The sequence below is a fragment of the Papilio machaon genome, chromosome 8, assembly GCF_912999745.1.
Source record: "Papilio machaon chromosome 8, ilPapMach1.1, whole genome shotgun sequence".
Lineage (NCBI taxonomy): Eukaryota > Metazoa > Arthropoda > Insecta > Lepidoptera > Papilionidae > Papilio > Papilio machaon.
In genome coordinates, this window is record NC_059993.1 from 1,849,011 (window position 1) to 1,872,243 (window position 23,233).

Below are 23,233 nucleotides of genomic sequence, written 5' to 3' on the forward strand. Positions count from 1 at the left end.
TGAATCCAGTGAATTTAGATTTTATTCAAACTAAAGACGAGCATAAAAAGTTAATGCGTGCCTTTCATTCTACTTGAATAAACTGAGATAGAATTATTGTTTTATACAAGTTTATTGTTAATGGAAGTTCACGGTTAGTTTAATAAAGAATAAACTTATTGCTATCTAAAACTGGGTACTGACCGATGTTATGAAGTGTAATGTTCCGAGGTGTAACATTCACATCGAGCGGCTCGTTGCTCGTTGGTCCCTCTGTAACACTACGCATTGACTGCATGAATACTCGACGTGTAACATCAGTACCTAACTTTAGTAACGATAAGTGTGACTATATGACAGGTATAAGTGTACTACGTACTAATACATATAAAGATATCGTATAAATGTATAAATCCCCAATAATCTGTATGCCTCAGTATTATGCATTCCGTATCCGTCGTTGAATAACGTATTGAATACCTAAATCATTCAATTCCAGTTGTGTAACCTGTTTAGAATATCGTTTTTTATTTGTAGACACGTACTCATGTTGAATTTATACAATTGGTAATTATCGATATTTCCAAGAAATTCAAAAAAATTGAAAACATTTTTTAAAATACTATGTCTAGATACCATCAGAACATTTCAAAAAATTCACTTATCTATATATGTCACAATTTCGACTTAATAATAAATATAAATATAAAACATAATAGCCGTCTTGTATGGAATTTGAATTTTGTGTACAAAGATTTAGTTGTTAATTTGGAATGGGACATAAAATTGTGTATAAATTGAAGACAACAAGCACGGAAGCCAAAAATGCTATTAACATATTTACACTAATTATTTCTATCAAACTTTATTAATTCCTATATCTCGGTCTTTTCTTCACTTTCCGCGCTACAATGGTAACTCTCGCGCTATTCTCTTTTTTTTTATCCTATCTTTTTCAATATAAAAAGGCAAAGGTCTTGATGGCATACTGCCACCTCTTTGGCCGAATCGATAGTATAAATATTAAAAACAATAATTATTATAATTTTAAATATACAAATTAACTAGTGTGCGTTGTATTTATGTCGAGGCTACATTAATGGATTGCTTTTACCTCTACATTGTATTGAGACTAGGGTCATATTAATTACACAGGTATGTTAGATCCACATACATATTACGTATATTTACTACAAGTAAAAAAATAGAACAAAAGATTTTACTTTGTACATCTAATATATAAAATTCTCGTGTCACAGTTTTCGTCACCGTACTCCTCCGAAACGGCTTGACCGATTCACATGAAATTTTTTGTGCTTATCCGGTATCTTTGAGAATCGGCCAACATCTATTTTTCATTTTTTTTTAACTGCGCGGACGGAGTCGCGGGCGACAGGTAGTAAAACATAATATGGTTAATAAGGAATTTCTAACCTCAATTAAAGGTGAAGAAAGTGACTTCATAATAACTTCATTAATAACACCAGCGAAAATAAAACAGAATTATTCTAAAGACCCTATAAAACTATTTAAACATTGTAAAGTAATTCCAGTACATAAAAAAGTAGAATATAACTTGTTAGTAGAACAATATTTTCGGAATGAAATTCAGCTTCCAATTAATCATAAACTTACAACTAGGAGTATAACAAATAAAAAATTGTCAATTCCAGAACATGTCAATGTCTTTGGTATGCGTACATCAGAATATATAATTCCAACATTAATAAATAATTTACCTTCTGAAATTAAAAATAACATAAACTACAAAAATTTAAAAAACACACTTAAAGACTACTATCTTAAATCCTGAGCGTTATATAATTATTACCCGTTGTGCACCCTGTATATGACGGTATGAGCGATCTCACTTAGTTGCTGTTTAAAAAATTAATCTAAACTTACCTTCAGTTATATTTCATAGCGTAGTACCAAAGTGTCTGGACAAACCCACGATGGGTTTATATACACTTTTAATATAACTTTGTATTTTGTACCCTGTTTAATATAAATAAATAAATAAAAATAAAAATAATGAGGTTATATTTAAAAAAAAAAACAAATGTATTTTTTAAATTAAATTTAGAATTAATATAAACGTGGAGTATTTAGTAATTAGGTATTGAATAAAATATTTCAAAACCAATGTATTTGTACATTTAAATTTACAAAATATAGTAAACAATACACGAAGAACAAAGAAACGGTGTCATACTGACGCAAGCGCTGATAAACATGTGAGAATAAAAAAATAAATTACGTTCAATTTGTAAATTAAACGTACAATTAATGTACCGTAAATAATGTTAATATTACCGTAAATAAAAGATATTGCTATTGCTGTTTTTAGAAAGAAAACCAGAGGTAAAAATGTAAATAAGATGTAATTTATTTTATTGAGGAAGAAAGTAAAATAAACCACATGCCAAGTGAAATACCACGTCCACACAGAAGACAGGCGTGAAGTGGAAGCAATTTCGCATTTTGTCCGATGAGTGTGCGTACCGGAGGCATAATTTACGCCTTCCCCCTTTTTTTCATGTTGGAATGGGATGGGAAGGAGAGTGGAATTTGGCGGAGGAGCGGACATATAGGAACGAGAAAAATCGTCTTTCTGTGGGTCAGTAAGCAACGCATCTGCAAATGCGGATGTTTATGAGAAACGATAACTTCGCTATTTTGACGAATTTAGGTATTCGCTTAATAGTTTGCCACCAAAATTTAAAAGTTTTCTAACAGAATTGTACGGTTTTTTAAGTTTAATTCTATCTACAGTTCATGAGTTCATGTTTATGTTTTCCAATACAATACGATAAAAGTATAAAGCAAATGCAATAAAAGGCATATTGCTGGACTTACTCCACAACTGTAACTTCATATTCTCGATACAATATTACTTATATTGACTACGAGAACTCAATACGATTGTCGTGACTTCCGTACGTATATTTCTTTAAAAAAAAGAAACATGTGGAAAAATAAATGCTTAAACAAAAGTAAAATGTAATTTACTATTTACTATCTATATATACAAAAGAAAGTCGTGTTAGTTACACTATTTGTAACTCAAGATGAGACGAGAGACGGACATAGGAACTTTTTTATCTTGTGTGCATTTTTTTTCTTCCGCGCGGACGGAGTCGCGGGTAAAAGCTAGTTATTGATAAAATTGACGTAAACTTACGGCTCAAGCCAACATTAAATAAGGATCTCGCTTGTTGGCATAGATGTAGAACATAGTATGTAAGAACACATTGCCTACTTACTAATTCCGTGCGGACTGAATCGCGGGCGACAACTAATATATAATAAACCCCTCTAATCCCACTTCAGACTTCTGAAGACCTATCTAGATCAGAGCTAACTGTTAATTAATCCGATTAACAGACATTTGGTACGTCTATAAGTCTCAAGAATAAATTTTATTTAATTTATAATTAATTGTATACAAACTAACAAAACATACTATGTCTAAAGTAGATAATTTTTGAAATTTCTAAACATACACGTTTAAAAATTACTTTAAATTAATGAAACAATGTTTCATGTAGCTAACTTCAAATAAATACATAAAAAACATATTTCGCTGAAACTCAAACTTGCCACAGGTTTATTTCCTTCTTCACAACAAAAATGTTGAAACAAAAAACAACTTTATTTTGAGACATGATACACAAACCGACACAACAATATGACAATATCGTAGCATATCTCATGATAAAGTTGGGTTAATAATGATATAAAGTTGTTATCTTGTTTACGTTCCGAAATTACTTTCCTCTACATCAATGGAATAAAAGTCCAACAATCCTGTATTATCAATCTGTTTGTTTGTTTGTGGCTATTTATTAATCGATTGTCGTTTATTTTTCCATATCAAATAAAGTTCAGTTTCATCATCAGTATTTTTAGAGAAAAGAAAAAGAAGAAAACTGGTAAAGAAAAATAATTACGTAGGAATTAAAAAAAAATCGATATCAAAAATAACATTTCCACGTGAACAATGTCGTGGTCTCCAATTAGTATATTATTATTAGTTTAAATTATTCTGAAATACAGAAAACAGTAATAAAAAATAGAATTTTATTTTAGTTAGGTCAATTTTATTGAGAGAGAAAAAAGAGAAAGTCGGTGACATTAGTTACAATCAAAGGTGTAATAATGTAACAAAAAAAACTATAAATGCGAATGCTTAGATGGATGGAAGTTTGTTAGAAGGTATGTTCAAAATGGCTCAAAGGGCTTAATTATATTTGGCACAGATGTAGAAAACAATCTGAAAAAATGCTATTTATTTTAAAATTCCGTATAGACGGAGTCGCGGGCAAAATCGAGTCTAACAAAAAACAGTAATTCGTGCTGGCTGGTTGCAATTAGTCATTAAAATTATCGCACCTTAATGACATAAACGCTAATAAAGATACAAATGTATATTACGCTAGATTATCGCGTAACTTTTCTGTAAACGTGATTAATTCTTCACGTGCAGGAATTATTATTAGTATATAAATTAATGAATTTTCATTCTTTGCACACAAAAGGTTGTTTTCTTGAAAACTGCACGTAACCTTTAGATAAAGAGGTCGCAGGGTCAGGGGCGCTGCGGGCAACACGCTCGTAGCCGCTTCTTAAACTATCTCAGTATCAAAATAGAACAGTTTCCGGGTACATAAATAGTAACGATTGTAGTTAAATTGAAACATAAAGTATAACATATTTCTTTAGATATCATTTTTAGAAGACACCAAAGACAATTTTTATTTTAGTAACTTATTATTTTTAATTTATAGAAAAAAAAAACAAAATAATATTTAATACGGCGACTGTCAAATAAGCCAAAACAGGGTCTTATAATTATGTTTCATCTACAAACCTTAAAGAGACAAAACAATTTTTTTAAATATATTCATATATTAAACTTCTTCCAATAAGTAGATTCCTGGTACCTATAAAATCACTGATTACTGGCAACTATATAATTTTACAATATGTATGTAAAGAGAACATATATCTAGGTCCTGATAAACAGAAGCTACTGGAATGCTTTACCATTTGCACTATGTTAGTCCGTGCAACGAATCCCTCAACAAATATAGTTATTTAACAAGAGCGTGCTGACTGATAAACATAGTGGTGACATTGTAATTAAATAAGTGACATGTCGCTACTATAATAATGAGCCACTAGATAATTATGAACAATTATTTCTAATGTGTTTCAATTTAATTAAAACTGTTGTTTTAATATATTTAAAAGCATACTAACTAGTTTACTAGCAAGGTTATTATCTAGTTTTGTCTATATACTTAAATATTAAATAATTAAATGGTATTTAGTTAATTATTAAGTTGGCAAACGAGATAGCGTCCATCTGAATTCCTCGAAATGGCAAAGCGACCGCTGCTCTAAGATATTCGCAATTGCAGATGCGTTGCCTACTTTAAATCGACAGAGGAGGAGACACACAGCAAGAGAATATTTCCCCTTCTTAGGTGCCCTCCCCTCCATCTAATATTACCCATCCCAGCCTTTCCATATAATCAAAGAGGACCAAAATTAGGTAACCGGAACGCACATTCATCAGACGAAACGCGGAATAACTTCCACTTCACGCCTGTCTTCTGTGTGGTCGTGATATTGCATTTAGCGAGTCAACCCATTCGTGTACAAGATGTTGTGACTGGCGTCTACCACTGTTAATTAATTTACCTTGAGTGGATATTTCGTGGATAAAATAAGAAATGTATAAAAGCATTTCTATAAACCATAAAGGATTATGAAGTTGTTATTAAATTAGGAAGCAATTTGTTTTTTTAAGAATAAAACAATAAAGTTTCTGTTTAATTTTAAGTACATCGTAAATTAAATTTACAGTTGTCGTTAAAAGTTTTTTTATCTTGCCTTAAATAATTTGCTAAGTGCAAAGTGACAGGCGCTTGAAAAATTAAATGCAAATTGTATAACAGCTAGATAATTCCCATCAAATTATCAGTCAAGCAAAGTAAATATTAGGCTTTCTTGACTCAGTTTTAATTAGGAAAGCCTTCGATATTTTTTTATGAGTTGATAACAAAGTCTTGGATATCTCCCATCGCAGGACTGAATTGAAGTACAAGTGAAAATTTTAAAATGTTATAAAACTGCTTTCATCGATGACAATTACGGAAAATACTGTCTAGTTATCTATTATATTTAACTATATCAATATACTTATTGGTTGAATTGTACCTTGTTTGATAAGATAACGTTTATCTCAATTTTCGCACATTGAAAAATTCGGGTCATTATATATCTTATCAGATATATGTCATATTGAAATTTGCCAGAATTTCATAATTTCGGTGGACAAGATTAAATTGAAAATAACAGTAAAATAATTAATTTAAAATATTATTCCATCAAAGTGCAGAGGGAACTTGAATCACCTAAACGCTAACTGCTACTCAGAGACTTTAGTTGGTTACAAGGGAAGCCTGAGACAACATTATAACGAACTGCTTAAGAAAACAATCAACCTTGCTAAAATATGCTACACAAAAAATAATCAAATATAAAACTTACTAATATTATAAACACGAATGTTTAGATGGATGGATGTTTGTTTGAAGGTATCTCCAGAACGGCTGCATGGATCTCCCTGAAATTTGGCATAGATGTAGAACATAGTCTGGAAGAACACATAGGCTACTTATGAAGTTTTTTGTAATTCCGCGCGGCCGGAGTCGCGGGCGACTGCTAGTAAATATAAATATGCAACGACATGGAATTCAATTCTTCTTACGCCTTTACACGTTTCATTAATTTGAATCGATAACTCTAAAGTATTAACAATCGTAACTGTTCAACTACAAATTAAGTCATCATGGACACTTGGACCTGTTAAAAACAGGAATAAATTAGTCTTTAGAAATATAAAGAACCTGACAAACAAACACGTACGATACAAGAAACACGTGTTTATTCACTTTGATGTTAGTTCCGTGAAAAATTTAAGAGTAATAAATTCAAACTATATACATAAAGATCTTAATAATTGTCTGACATCGTCTGACTGACTATCGAAAACATCGAATGTTTATTTCTGTTTTTCACCACAAAACCATTCTTTGTATAAATGTAATAGTAAAAAACTTTACTCTATTGGTAAAATTCAATTGAAACATATCTGTGAAAATATATAAGCAGTAAGCAAAGCTATAAAACTTGAATACTTTAATAAATTGTAGTGACGCACGGAAGAATGGAAGTGGGGCAAAGGTTATCTCAGGGTATCTGGGCTTGAAATGAGCACTACTAAGAAATTATTTGAATGACAACAAAATTACGAAGACTATCTAAATAATAGAGCGGTCAGGAAAATTATATTAGAATCTTTACTATTTGAGAATATTTAACCTTTTATGATCTAAGAAATGACGGCATAAAAGTTTATTTTTTATATATACTGAAATTAATAAAACTGATCAATAAATTTTAATTATCAGACATAAGCTTCTATAAGACGGCTACCAATTTATGTACATCAATTAAAAACACCAGAAAAAAATAACTTATCCATATAAAATGAAATCAAAATTCCAGTAACCTCATTCGCAAAAGCTTTAACGTGACAGTTATGTTCTATGCGTTTGAAGTTTCTTTTCAACATTTTGGGTATTTTTCATTCATGTCGCAATAAAAATCTGACATTTTCTGGTGTGATTGATACAGTTTCGTACTCCCATTAATTATTTTTTTACATAGTAATTAAAAAACGGATTGATTTTACGGTTGATTATTTGGTTTGGCTATAACTGCAACATACTATTTCCTTAAAGGCCGGCAACGCATCTGTAGTTCCTCTGGTGTTGCGGATGTCCATAACATGCGACATGCGGGTCTTGTTAATTAACTCGGTGTTCCCGTCCCTTCTCTTATATAAAAGAACAAGATCAATTTAATATTAATTAGTGAATTTGTTAACGAGTGCCGGAGAGATTATTGCGCACTCAATATACAAGTCAGTCACTTGTAAAGTGTTATTGATAACTATATCGACTCTTATCAGTACTATTTTATTATGTTCTAGTTCTAGTGTATAATGGTCTTTATACTAAGTTTACACACCACTTCAGGCGATCCGTGCAATTTTAATGCTTCATTTATGTTCAAAGAATTAAATTCGCTACCCACATAATATCTAGTATAGGAGCAATAATTAAACTATTACAAGCTTTCGACCTGATTGCTATGAGAGCGTCTTTTGTTTTGACGAAATAAGCTTGCTCGATTGATGTACCTAAATTATAATTACAGAATTAGTTATCTTACTAATATTATAAATGCGAATGTTTGTATGGATGGACGTTTGTTGAAGGTATCTCTAGAACAGTTCAACGGATCTCGATGAAATTTGGCATAGATGTAAATGGTAGTATGGAAGAACACCTAAACTTATTATATTTTTTTTTATATTTCACGCGGACGGAGTCGCGGGCGACAGCTAGTTTTTAAATAAATATATTAAAGACTAGCTACCGCCCGCGACTCCCTCCTAGGGTTTTTGCGACCTCACGGGCAACATTTAGTATTTCTAAGGGAAATTGTAACCCGTACTCAACAAGAAAGTACAAAAGCTTGTTGCTATTGTTATACACTACATTAAATTCTTATGAAATGTTCCGATTCTAAAATTCTGACCAAATTAAAGTTTTAATTTCTAGTAAAATAGACAGCAACAACCTTTTTTTATTTGTATTTTATATCAAGAGAATAGTTAAATTAAAAATGTCTTAATAAACTAAAAGTTAAGCGCGAAGTCAGTTGCAAGGCCGTGGGCAAAGATGTCTAAATTAAAAGTGAGTTCTTCCGTACTTTCTAAAGTTTTTCGCTTTTGTCACTCACAAAAGTGTAGCCTTGAGAGAAAATTGTGAAGTCGCGGAGGCTATTTTAAATGAAAAGCCAGGGGATGTAAGCTATGCTAACTTTGTATGCTTTTAGTAACTTTTAGTACACATGTTTGTTTTAAAGGTGAGAGAAGAGAGAAGGAGATGCTTTATATAATTATAAATCTAATATTAATGTTGCAGTCTCAATTATTTCCAAATTAAAAGACTGTGATACAAATTGCATTAAAACTCAAATCTTAGTTCACTGAGAATTTGTGTAACGTCTTTTTTTGTAATATTACTAACTTCACTAAAAACGAAATATTTTACTCGCAGTTAATTGATCTTAGATAAAAATTTTGCTTAGCTAATAAATATAAATAAAAGTGAGTTTCTAAAACTATAATCTCCATTTTAAAAATATTATCATGAATCATATCGAGGGGTGAAAGGCTATTTGTTTTAAGCGACATTTTTTGCGATATTGACATATATATATATATTCAGAATCAGGGAATTTTTCTGATATATATATATATATATATATATATATATATATATATATGTTATTATATATGACGTCACTAACAAGTGTATGCCATAATACATATAAGCCTACCAAGAACTGAAGAGATTTAGTTTCAAAAATACCCGCTAGGAGTTTTAATAAAACATTATTCAGTTCGCACTCCGCTTTTAGAGAAGTTCCGTTTACACGACCTATTTCTCTAAAAGGTATAATTTTACATTTCTTTTTTCAGATGTTTCTCGAGCTTCAATGACCTGCAACCAGCAGAAGCTAACCATCAAGAAATGCCACCGAAGTCGACATATAGGTATGGGATTTTAAATTTAATTTTATTCAATACCGACTTTAAGGGATACCAATCAAAACCCTAAATTATAGACAAACAACAATTAACGCTAAAAGTCGTAATAACAAAAAGCTTTTCGTAAAACACTTTTTCTTAGAAAAGTATATAATACTAACTGTCGCCCGCGACTCCGTCCGCGCGCAGTTAAAAAAAAATGAAAAATAGATGTTGGCCGATTCTCAGACCTACTGAATAAGCTCACAAAATTTCATGAGAATCGGTCAAGCGGTTTCGGAGGAGTACGGTGACGAAAACTGTGACACGAGAATTTTATATATTATATTTGTCACTATTATTTTACCATATCACTGTATTTTTTCTCACAATTTTGACTAAATAATATTCAAATATTAAAATGGCCGCCACGTATGAAATTTGGGCGTGTTTCTGTTTACTTGATATGGACCTTCTTAGCCTTACTTTAAAACCTTTTCATAGCTTGTACATTTAATTATATTTCATATTGAATCGGTTTAGGTAACTATATGAATGAAATATGATCCACACTTTTAGTTTTCATTCCTAGCTGTGGATAATGCGTTAATTCCTATAACCATTCAACAAAGTGCGCTAAGATCAATATTTTACGGATTATATTGCCTTGTTATGACAGCTTGCAAGCTTTGATTTTTCATGATAAGTGACCTCGATTTTATATTTACTTGCAGTAAATAAGAAAGAGTTTTATTTAAAAAAAAAAAATAACCGATAAACTTGGTGTTATATGACTACTGATAAATGCTACCAATAAAACTCTTTAAGAAGCCAACAAAGTTTATTTAATAAAAGACCGGGGATGATTTTTGTCGCAGTCAAAGCTGTCTCTATCACAAAACCCTAATTACGTATGCTGTTTAAATCAATAGAAATCAAACTGTTAAATCCTAAGAACCCATACAAAAGTTCATACAATATTTTAGCTTAAAGAAGTCATACGAAGAAAGGACCTGCTAGAGTTAGATCGAGTGTGTACTGTGTAAGTGTGTACTGATTACACAAGTGTACTCCCTTACATTATAAATAGAACAACTGCGTACACATTGACACGTGATGCGAGGTCATTCACCTAATCCTGGTCAAGTGTTATTCATTGTAACCTTGTATTTTTTATAAAGTTAATATAACCTTAAAATTCTAAATGAATATTTAAAGCTTTATTCAGAAATAGGGAGTTCAACACAATGCTGTTAACGAATTTAACGTAAATCACACATAGCAACAATAATAGATATTGCAGCTTAAAATTATACAGTTTCATTACAGTAAGTTATTTTAATACATAATAAGTACATTGCAATCAAATGTGTTCTAAAATAAATTATCTAATCTTACTAATAATATAAATGCGCATGTTTAAATGTATGGATGGATGGACGTTTGTAAAAAGGTATCGCCACAACGACTGCATAGAAGCCTGGATGAACACATAGGCATAGACATACTCATCAAGTTTTTTTTAATACTAAGCGGATAGAGTCGCGGGCGAAAGCTACTTAATTAATAAATTTTAAAAGCACTTGGAAATAAGCATGATATTAAAACGCTAAGAAAAACATAGAAGTACCTACCTCGTAGTCTACACTGCAGTGATCTTTGACATTTAATGCTATGCCAACATAATATACCGAAATATCTGAAAATAATTTCTGTTCTATACTAATAATAATATTAATAGCTTTCAAAGCATCTAAAATTGTTTTCATTCAGTTGTTTAATTATTATCCATTTTCTAAAAGCGGTATAACCATTTTTACTCTTTTTTTAATAACTCAATAGCGCCTTAACATAAAAAATGTACATTAAAGGTGTTATACACAATTGATTTAATTTATAATTAATTCTATTCGCATATTTACCTTTAAAAAATATAATATTACATAAAAACATACATCAGTATCAAAAATGTTTTTCAAAAATCTTAAATCTTAAAAAAAACACCGGTTCACATATTCCGTGTCAAACAAAATCCACGAGTAAGAAGCATAAGAAATCCATCTTCTATGACCTAGAAGTGATGTGACCGTAAACAGTGTGTATACAGTGTGTATACAGTGTGTATACAGTGTGTCTTCAATACGTGGCTTTATTTTTGTTCATATCTACATATAATTATAAAAAAATCTATGTTTTTGTTATGATTAATATTTGACGAATGTAGTCCGCTTGCTCGTTTGCCACCTAATATTAAAAAAATACTGGTGTGAAATCGGCCTTTTTTATTTATAACCTCTATGTGACAGTCTGACTGTCTTATGACCTTATTACATCATTCATACTTAGTACCTATAATAAAGTAAAATAAGGTCACAAATCTTTTAGTTGTACTTAATTAAAATATCAAATTAATTACAGTATGATTTATGATTAATTTGGTTTATGATTTATGTGGTTTATATTACCAGTTTAATATAGAAGTAAACTTAAACTTTGAATTAGTAATATTTAAATTGATTTTAAACTATGTAAAACTATTTATATGAATAAAAACATCCTATTATCATATTGAGTAAGATACTAATATTGAAAAATGACAAGAATTAGTCAACGAGCATTACGCGAACTCCTTGCAAATTTCTTTCTCGATTACGAGTCTGAATCATGAAATCTTCTGAAGAATTTTCCGCGTTTCATACAAACTATTCAGAATTTTTACTGTGAAGCGATGTTTATTTTTATATCAGTGACAATGTTTCCAAAATTAAACGAAATAAGAAGAGCTTTCAATGGAATTCGAGTAAAAGTCATTCTTAAATACTTCGTTTTATCGTTTCATTAATAAACAATGTTTATTACTACAGTATTTATAATCAAGTTTTCAAGACATTGACCACGCTTTTATCCAAATAAATTTATAGGAAAGATTTACCGTCTGCTTCAGTGATTTTTTCTTCGATGATTTTGATTTGCTTTAAAAAATATTAAGTCACCAATTTAATTGAAAGACACGAAAGACGTAGCTTTCCTCAGCTTTATATTCGTAAAATAAACGTTTTACGGTTTAACAGAATTTGTTTAAGAGTCTCAAAATATATCGTCCCAGTCCCAGCTGGCGTTTGTTCAAGTTTGATCGGACTTTGCGCTCACTTACCTCTATTATCAATTAAACAGACATTGTCAACGTACTATTTTGTATATAGGACGATTTATAAATAAGGGTTTCCACTGTTAAAACATTACCGTCCATCTAATACTCTCATACCAACTGTCGCGGCACAACAGTGGGATTTCACGGTTATATCAAAATCCTTGTAATATATACCTAGTTCTAAATTTAACCCAAGCGCTATACTAATTATTGTTCTACAGAAAAGAAATCAATATTCATGAATTTCTTTTTACGAAATACTTGTATTAATTGACATTATTCTTTTTGAGTTTTTTTTTAAATATTAATTACTCTTATTAAAGAGTAGGGATCACAACACGTTGTATACGAATATTTCGAAAATGGAAACCCACAGTATTAAAAATATCTAACGCGAATCCTAATAGTTGAGTGCCACTTTACTGTCATCAAAGGTGCATGTAAGTATTGTATTTTGTCAAACTTTTAAAATTAAAAAAACTCACAATTGAGTTCAAAGAACCAGTTTTATTTGGACCTTTTGTATAATTGTTTTCCAGGTGACCTAACCTAATTAGTAATTTTAATTATTTCGTAATCATTGTCACCAAGTGACAGATCATCTTATCGCATGTCGTAACTTTAGTTTGAATGGTTAAAAAGAATGTTGGTAAAATAAATAACAATCACCACCAACTAACAGCAATGATTTACGCTGATCATTAGTCTAGTCTCGCCTTTAATTGTCTAAAATAACACGTTAATTAGTCAAAAAAAATATGGTGAAATACTTTCAGTAATTGTCTTTTTTTTTCGCGCCTGTTACCCTGAGGGTGCTGACACAGAAAATTACTTGACGTTTTTAAAAGCACAGCCTTTTTTATGGAATCTAGAACGCGGAAAGAAAAGAAAGAATAAACTCTTTGTTTACGCACGTTTGCATAATTATAAGAATGATTTATGTCCCAAACTCTTAACACAGTTTCTTAATGATAATGAATATTTAAAACTTAAAATTTATCTTTATTTGCAACCTTTATAGCTTTTGTAAGAATGACGTAGGTATTCCGAAGCCGAAATAAAATAGTAGGGTAACGTCTGTTTACTTTTTTTATATCAATGAAGTTAAACAGGTAGTCACAGATCTTTCTGTTAGTACGTTTGTTTGATAGCAACGCGTAAGATTAAGCGATTCAATGAAAAACTAGAGCAAGCTGACGAAACATGTTACAAGCCGGAAGTCAGTAACCTCACTTGTAAATATAGATTTGGCTCGTTACAAGGAACACGATTCTGGAGGGTTTTTAATGTTGGGCATACATATAAAGTGTATTACATTTGCCCTTTCTTATTGTGACCTTGCCTAGTAACCTCATATATTGTTATAATTTATATGATACGTCTTTTTAATGAGGCATGAACATATGCAAAGAAAAATATTTTCAAACGCAGATAAATGTATAACTCAATGGATAAAATAATGAAAATTTCTGTGTAGAATGAATAATAAATTAAATGTTAATAATTATTTTCAGAATAATGTTTGCGTATTTGTTACAATCTATGTCATCATCTGGATGTTTGTTAGAATGATATTAAAATAATGATCTTAATGGTCCAATTTATGTCTCAAAGTGAACGATCGACTCCATTTAAATTAATGAAAACACCAGTTATTCCTCATTTAATTATAATAATAACTCTACATAAAAAGATAGCGAACTGAAATTAGCCGTACGTCAGTTTTATGACCTCTTTGACCCAGTAACAAAGCGTTACCTGCACGCGATTATTCTACTATAAAAATTGCCACAAAAAACGGTCTACTTAAAAAATATAAGGCTTCAAAGGAACCAAGACTCTTAAATCTCTATGATGCGGAAAGAAAAGAACGGTACCACATTTATCAAAGCGATAAATACCTATTTCCATTTCACGCCCAACTTCATGTGTACCGGTCGAGTGAGGTATTCGTGCAACAGCCAATGCTGCGGCCTCTACCATTGTTAAAAAATATTTTATGTTGGTTAATATAAATCTTGATAAATAGAAAAACAAGAAACAAAACAACAGTTAATATACAATACGATAATGATTACTTTTTGGTTGTCATTTTCAGTCAGCTCGCAGCATGCAAAATCTGTGGTGACTACGAAATGGCGAGAATACGCCTGCTTTCTATTGCATCCAGTCAACCCCGCGACCTAAACAACTTGAAAACAACAAACAATTAAATTTGTACTTTATATCTTGCGGCTTACGGATCAGTCGTAAACTACTATAAATATAAATCACTATTATTAAAAAGTAAGCTTTACTCAACTGGTTTAGAGTTGATATTACTCTGTAGAACAGGATAAGCATAATTTTACTCAACACGACTGTCGTTCCTCCACTCGACTCGACTCAGTTTTAGTCGCTCGCAAGCAGCGGATGAGTGTGGTAGTGTAGACGATTTTTTGTCGAATAACGAATTTTGCGAATGTGTGTGTGAATTATTTTTAAAATAGAGGTAATTAACAATGAATTGTGATAGTTTTCTGTGCGCTATTGTGTCGTAATGGTGTGAGTAGGCGATGCAACTGCACTCGCTGTTGATAGAGGAATCGTACGACGGCATGAAGGGTCAACCGGTTTGGTGAGTTCACTTGACACTCCGATGTAGATTAGAAAGCCCTCACTATCAGCTAAGCTCGTTCCTGCATCTTTAAAACGTCTTATTAGACGCACACGGACGATTTTTAATTTAAAAAGAAACAAATGATGTCAATAATTATTTCATGTTACAGTATTTCAAAGACTCGTGTTGTAAATTATATCACTTCTGTTTTGATATTCTGAAATCATTGTAATAAATCACTACATTTTTTGCGACAAATATTGTTCTGTGTTAGAGTTCCATTCGGTTTTGAATAAGCATTACACCGTAATACACAAAAGAATATTTGATTTGTAAAGTCTGTATCAAAAAGTCTCTATTAGTCAGCTAGCAGGTTTTAAGTCTTTATCACCAATGGAGAGAAGGGGATTAAAAAATAGATAAAAAATATCAAGTGATTAATAGACGACCCTTCTTAAAAATCAAGTTAATACAACTGCCACGGTGGTGGAAACCCATTGTGGGTTTAGTAAATTAAGAACATTAAAAAAGCGAACTCTGACTTAACAGTTAAGTTAAATATTTTACATTCTGGGATCTTAAATTTTCTAGAAAGGCTTAAGTACCGAATAAGTAAAACTTTCACCAGGAAAAAACATGGTTTGCGAATTGAACACTTCAAGTAGGATAATCTTATTAATATTATAAATGCGATTATTTATATGGATGGATGTTTGTTTAGAGGTATCTCCAAAACGGCTGCATGGATCTCACTAAAACTTGGCATACGTGTAGAACATAGTCCGGAAGAACACATAGGCTAATTAGGTTTTTTTTTAATTCTACGCGGACGGAATCGCGGGTGACAGTTGATTATAAATTAAAACAGAAACTAATCAATATTTTTTTTTCAATAGTATATTTGATTGTTAAAGCAGTAGTTTAGTATCATCTAAGTTTTCCATAAAACGTGTGCTATTTCCCTCGCTGCGTCTCATTTCGCATTCCGTCGTCGCCGGCGCTGTTATGAGATAGCCTGAGTAAACTTTCTTAGGAATTGTGTGTTGACTTTACTGTTTCATTGTGATGTCTGCTAACCGTTTTCATTTGTTTATTTTTTCTTATAAAGGTATAGGAGTAGAGGCTTTTTAAAATAATTTAGCACAAACAAGCAAAATTTAATTAAAAAAAAGAACAAAAAATCCAACTATACCCTACAACATTTCGTAGATACCACAAACGAATTATTATCGGATGTCACTTAAAACTAACTTTTTTATTTGTTTTTTTAGTTTATTTAGTATTTTTTTTTAATAAAGTCTAACTATAACATTTCCTCGTCGAAAAGAAACCTACCTACTTTTTTTAAGTAAGGTTTTTTTACGGTAAATATCTTGTATTACTGATTAAATGTATGCTTAATTAGTAAGAATTCTGCGTACTTAAATATTGATTTTATATGTTCATAGAATTAAAACGTGGATTTTAAACGGCAATGTAGTAGAATGATGTTATTCAATAATTTAGCATGAACCTGTTCATTTTTCTTTTGTGCTCACGTCATATTCGGCCGGAAGCTCTGACAGGAGCAATTTGTTACGATACTTATATTACAATAGATTTTAATAATTTCCGTATTTAGCAGAGTATAAACATAAACAACGGAACAATATTTTTTATGAAAGTTATTTTATCTATACATTTTAACGATATATAGCTATCTTGAAGCAGACCTGGATAAACAAGACATTAATAAATGTGTTTGTTATTATAACACACAACTCACGCCTGTAACTCAAAGGGATAGGCAGAGATCACGGACCTCCATTAATTTGGTGTGGTAAAATGAACCACCGCAATCCACTTTTCTCGCGTCGCCGTCTTTTTCTCCCAGGAATACACACATATGTGCAGGTTGCATCACTATATTTTCCTTCACTGTACGATCGTCGGATAAATATACATATGTAAATCGTAAATAGAAAAACACATTGTACGTGGCGGAATTCGAACCGAAGAGCTGCACATTGCAAGTCAAGTGCTTAACCCCTGAACCACCGACGCTCCAAACTTCTTATTGTAAGTGCTAGTTAAAGTTTCTGAGTATTGTGTTCTTACAGATGGATTTGACAGCTGTTATAATTGGTGAAAGCAATGATTGCTAACTCCGTCTTTAGAGATGAAAATTAAGACTTGAGAGGTTATTAAATGAGAGATGCTAAGCATCACTAATTTAATACGTTTTCGTTTCACTACAATGAAACTAGTTTGCTATTATCTTTAATTATACGAATTATCTTGAACAGAATGAAATATCAATAGTTCTGCTAACCTAAATGACGTGTGCACAAGCTTTTTGTAAGATAAATTAGCGCGAAGTTAGCGTTGTCTAACCGTTAACTAATTATAGAGAGTTCTTGTAACTGTAAATAACAGAACGTAATCGAAAGCAAATGAATCATTGTACTCACGTACGTTAGTGTGTACGCATGAACACAGTGAAACATGTTTTCCTAAGACGACCATCATTTTAAAGTAAAACAGGACATTTAACAAGTTCCACTTGGGTTGTTTTGAGACACTTAATTTTAGGCGTTTGTCCAACCTTAAAACAACATACGAAACATACACAATGACGTCATTCAAATAATCTATCAATATATATTCAGATTATAATAGATCTATCCATAATTTAAATTTAAATAATTTAATTTAAATTTCTAGTGGAAGTTAATACTTTCATATTAAAAAAATTGTCCGTAACCTTTAAAAAATTCGCAGTGTCATTACGTGTGAGCTGAAAAAAATCACGTTTAACCACACTTCATGTATGTTTCGTATTGGGATTTGTAGGTCACGCATTTCCGTTGCTTCCGCGATCCATCGATTCATTATACCGCTTTTATTTCAAACTGAATTAAGATTTGTTTTATGTACTGCTTTTTTTATTTTAAAATGTTTTGTTAATTTAAGAACATGTAGGTTATTTACCTGAACGAAAATTTAACATGGCTGTTAATAATTTGAGAGGAATTAATTTTATTTTTAATTTTAAATATCCATCGAACTTGAATAATTTCGAAGAAAAATCACAGTCTTATCTGCCCAGGTACAGGTGGCGCTATAAGCGCAGTTCTGACAGATTATATAATAATAAAAATTGACATACATAACGCTTTCTTTAATATCTTCACTTTTTCTCACCGGGCCAAATGAATTGCATGATAATGTACTTTTACCCTTGACACTTGTTCTTTTTCAAATAGAATAGGATCAGATATTCAGATTTAGGGGTAGCGATTATCGAAGCATTAAATCTCAGACAACAGTATACTTAATTTTATTCAAATAAAGCATTTTATCTTCAAATAAACAAATTCATGTAGTTATACAATTCTTTTGTAATATCTATGTATGTTATATAAATACGTTTTACACGAATATTAGGTATGTATATTTAAACACCGGTTCTCGTGAAATTCAATTTGCAAGGGCACCTGCCACGCTTATTTCCAACTTATTTTACCATATGAAGTTAACGAATAGACGAGTTGCTTCGTGTGTATATCGTAAAAACATATTTTCAAACGTTTTATATGAGAGCCATACTGGCAGTATTAACCTACATTCCCTTTGCCTGCGACATTATTAAAAAAAAAAGAATATAACAACTCTACACATTTAACATTTTCAACCACGTTTGATAATTTAATGTCTTAGTATATTCTTATTTCATTATCATTTATTAGACACATGTATAAAGCCAAATCAGGTTTCCGTATTATTAAATTGCTGCATCGCTGTCTGGCCTTCTTAGTTCAATGACCTTTCTTTTAAACTTCGAAAAAAGGCACTACGTTTTTTGTTCGATTACAGGTTAGTTATTTTAAAAGTAAAAAAAAACCAGTCAATTTAAATCACAAATTAGGCAGGATAATATTATAATGGCTTGTATAGACTTTAGTTATACTATTAAATTTAAGCCTCTTAGTTGAGCTATGAAAGGTACGTCGGCGACGTTCGTCTACGGATGATGTCTCAAAGGAAAATACCAAGCATATCTCTGTCTTTAAGCTTCGATACAAAAGCTGACATATTGAAGAAGGTTATAGAGTAAAAAAATGAATTGCCTAGTTTGGTTTTGCAAAACTTTTGTATTGAAATTTCATCTATGTTATTCTCACTAACAAATTGTTTTGTAAATTCTGAGTAAACTCTTTGACAGTTTATGTATTTTAGCAGCTTCTTAAATATTAAATCTTATACAACGTGATTCAAATAAGATTGTTCAGTTCAATGATCTCTTCTGTCAAAGTTCACTAAGAATCAGTTTTTGATAAAATTGTATTATTATTTTCCAAATTTAGCGATTCAGATTTTTTCTTATTTTCTACCTTATTGATTTAAGAGCTATGACGTCGTAATATGGCACGGGTTAATGCACTAAATGTGATGCATAATAATTGATATTAAATGTTATCCAAAGCTCAGTGAACTCTGCACAAATTACATTTGAAATGCAGTACATATTATATAAGGCGACGTGTGGCAATCCAACTAGTCTGCTTGAGAAATCGTTCAGGAACTGTCTTCTGACACGCAACGGCTGCCATTTTGTTTTAGAGGGAAAGTTCGCGCTTATCTGATCATACTGTATTTATAATATTTATTTGCTTACTTAATGTTATATAAAAGATTTAGTTGACTTATAAATTATAGCAAAGCGTGACTCAGTCTCAAACGTGCTAATTAAAAATGCATGCCTTATCACGTTTTATGTCCTCCAGGTAGTTTAGTGTTTGTGTATGCGAAGAAATTGTTACAGTATTCGCGTTATCTTTTCTGTTTTGCATAGATAATAAATTTCAATTCTCTCCAATCTATTTAGTAAAGATTAAGGGACAAGAGCATCTCTAAATGGCAATTTTTTCCGTACATTTTTAAGTATTCGTGTCTACAGAAATTTTACTGTTCCGTGCGCATTTTAAAAGATTTCGATTTCTTCTTTCATTACTCCACACCACAATAAATCTATTCCATTAATTTTTAAAAGCATTTTTATTTAATTTGCTTATAGTATGGAGATGCTTGCAGCATTATGAGAAAACACGTTGTATCAAGCTATTTATTTGGACATTGGTTATTCCATTAATTTGGCAACAGCCGTATTATTGTGACATGTGAAGTTACAATCAAAGTTGGTGTATAATATTTTAATATGATTTCATTCTCAATTAGTAAAAATTATCTATGTTGTATGCTCCATAATGTCACAATGATAACTTTCTCAAATCCGCATTGATTAAGTACCTATACTGCAAGAAAAGAGAAAATATATGAAAGCTTTATGTGTGCTAATGCTTAATAAATTCATCTAATATATAATAATAACACCTTATATTAAAGTTAATAAAATATCAAAGTAATTCGAAGATTTTAATAATTTAAATAATACACAACATGCAACTAAACTATCATTTTCTTTTACCTATTTTCAAAATAGGAATTTATAAATGCAGTTTCGCTGAAATCGTGCAATTCGGTAATAAATAAAGCCTAGAATTGATATGTAAACATTTTTCTTGTGAAGCGAGCTCCGTCGCGAGCTGGTTCGACCTTCGTGCTTCCAGGGTCACGGTTCACGGCTGCCGGCTGCCACGCGACTCCGCTAATTTCTAAAGGAGCCATCCGAGTCGTTCCTTTGCACGCCACAAGTTACCGCCTTATTCCAACCTAACACGGAAAGCTGCCGTGAGAGCCTTTTATTCATACCATTAAATTTCCAGACGATTAAAAATCGATTTTGTTTCAAATGTACAATTTTTTTAATTTATCCGTATCGTATTCTGTCAGCAATGGTTTTAATATAAGTCTCAAACCTTTTTCTCCATCTGCTTTAAGAAAAACCTACATATGAGTTGAAATTCGTAAAAATTATCTGTAGTGTAGTAGAATTATTTTTTTTCCAAGTATTTATAATCAAGGAAGATGGATAATAACCTTATTTTATAAAACACTAGCTGCTGCCCGCGACTTCGTTCGCGCGGAATTGAAAAAGGCTAGTAACAAATTATAGCCTGTCATTCGTAGATAGTATAGCTTCTTGACAGTAGAAGAATTTTAAAAATCAGTTTAGTTTATTAGTTACGGATTTCGAATTCTCTATTCAATGTAAACAAACAAAATGTCAAATCTTTCCTCTTTATACTATATGTTAGATTTTTCTAGTAATACGCATTTCCGTATCAATTTCGGCAGATGATAAAATAGCATGTTGGTCACTGTTTTTATAAATCACTAGCTGTCGCTCGCGACACTGTTCGCGCGGATTAAAAAAACGTAATTAGTAGCCTATGTGTCCAGACGATGCTCTACTTCTATACCAAATTTCATATCCGTTGAGCCGTTTTGGAGTTACCTTGTTACAAACATTCATACATCTAAATATTCGCATTTATATTTTAGTAAGAATGTATACAGAGGGCTAATAATTTCTGAAACTAAAAGTATGAAGTCTGTGTGATTATGTATTTAAAAAAAAATTAAGGTTCAACATAATACAATAATGAAATTTCGAACATTCCATAGTTAAGTTAAGGCAGTCCAACACGGTCGTAAGTTTACGTAACTTACGTAAACATTTATCCTCGATCGCGGCCGACATCGTATCACGTGTGGAGAAACGTTACCTAAACATTCTTACATTTACAACACGTGTATTTATGTGTTATGAATAATAGTCACTTTATTTCCTTGATTCTTTTATAACGAGATAACTTAGGTGACCTTACAAAGACTTAAACGTTAGTGTGGGTCTCCACTGTCGATACACCTGTAAATTATAAGTTATCTCTAACTTTTAAAAGATAATGAAAATATGTTTTTGTACAAATGTTTATATAGCGGAAACTCACAGTACGATTTTTTTTATTATTAGTTGGCAAACGCGTAAGCCACCTGAATATGCCGAAATGGAGAAGCAACTGCTGCTCATAGACCTTTAATTGATAGAGGAGACGCACAGAAAGAGTTCTCTTCCAATGCGTCCCCTTCTCCATCGAATCCACTTCACCTTTCTATCCTTTCTTATATTTGGTCGTAGTATTTCACATAGCGATCTGGCTAATTCGTGGAGTAGATGTTGTTTCTGACAGTACATAATAAGAGTAAACACGGACTCTGAACAAAAATCGTAGGCGAATATTATTTTTACTTTTATATTACTGAGACAAAGTATATAAGTACTATTATAACAATCTTTACACCAATCTCACGAAAGTACAATACTGTGTAATTTATTACCTTAAATTGTGCGCAAGTTTATCGTGACAAAGTGGCCCTGAAATAAATTATCAGACCTTTATTAATAATAATAATATTTCAGACGAAATATCATTAACTAGAAGGAGAATTTGTGTTTTTGTTAGTATCCAAATAAAGTAAGATTAAAATCATTAATATTCTAATCTTGTTTGAATTTAGATATCGTCCCGGATGAGATCGATAATGCTCGCCGGGTCCTAGCCGCGTCTAAAGTTGCCCCGGCTCTTGTAGAGATATGCTCTATATGGGTCACACGTAATGTTTCCGCAATCTAAAAGAACAAAGCAATCATTTTTATGGTGTAAACAATCGCATGTAACTTTGATCTCGATTTTTTTGTTGTATGAATACAAAATTGTTTCAATTTTTAGATTTAGTTACATTTTCCAACGGTTTATCTGTATTTCTTAGTATTAGTTTTATTCCTGGCATACTACTATTGAATACTATATTAAATATGAAATAATATGTCAACATATTCAAGGGTGTGTTCTAATGATACAAAATCGGGTATTATATAATACTA

General features: G+C 31.3%; 1 protein-coding gene across 2 annotated transcripts in view; it reads left to right on the plus strand.

Annotated features, from left to right (window-relative positions):
- The window catches only part of LOC106719703, a 53,121-nt gene that overhangs the window by 1,608 nt on the left and 28,280 nt on the right, over positions 1–23,233 (plus strand). Inside the window, exon 2 of one of the 2 annotated variants that reach the window (XM_045678877.1) lies at positions 9,608–9,682. In XM_045678877.1, the coding sequence (XP_045534833.1) occupies positions 9,608–9,682 (75 nt within the window). Of the gene's footprint in view, positions 1–9,607; positions 9,683–15,212; positions 15,424–23,233 lie in introns of those variants that run through there. The other variant, XM_014514130.2, reaches the window with a different exon arrangement.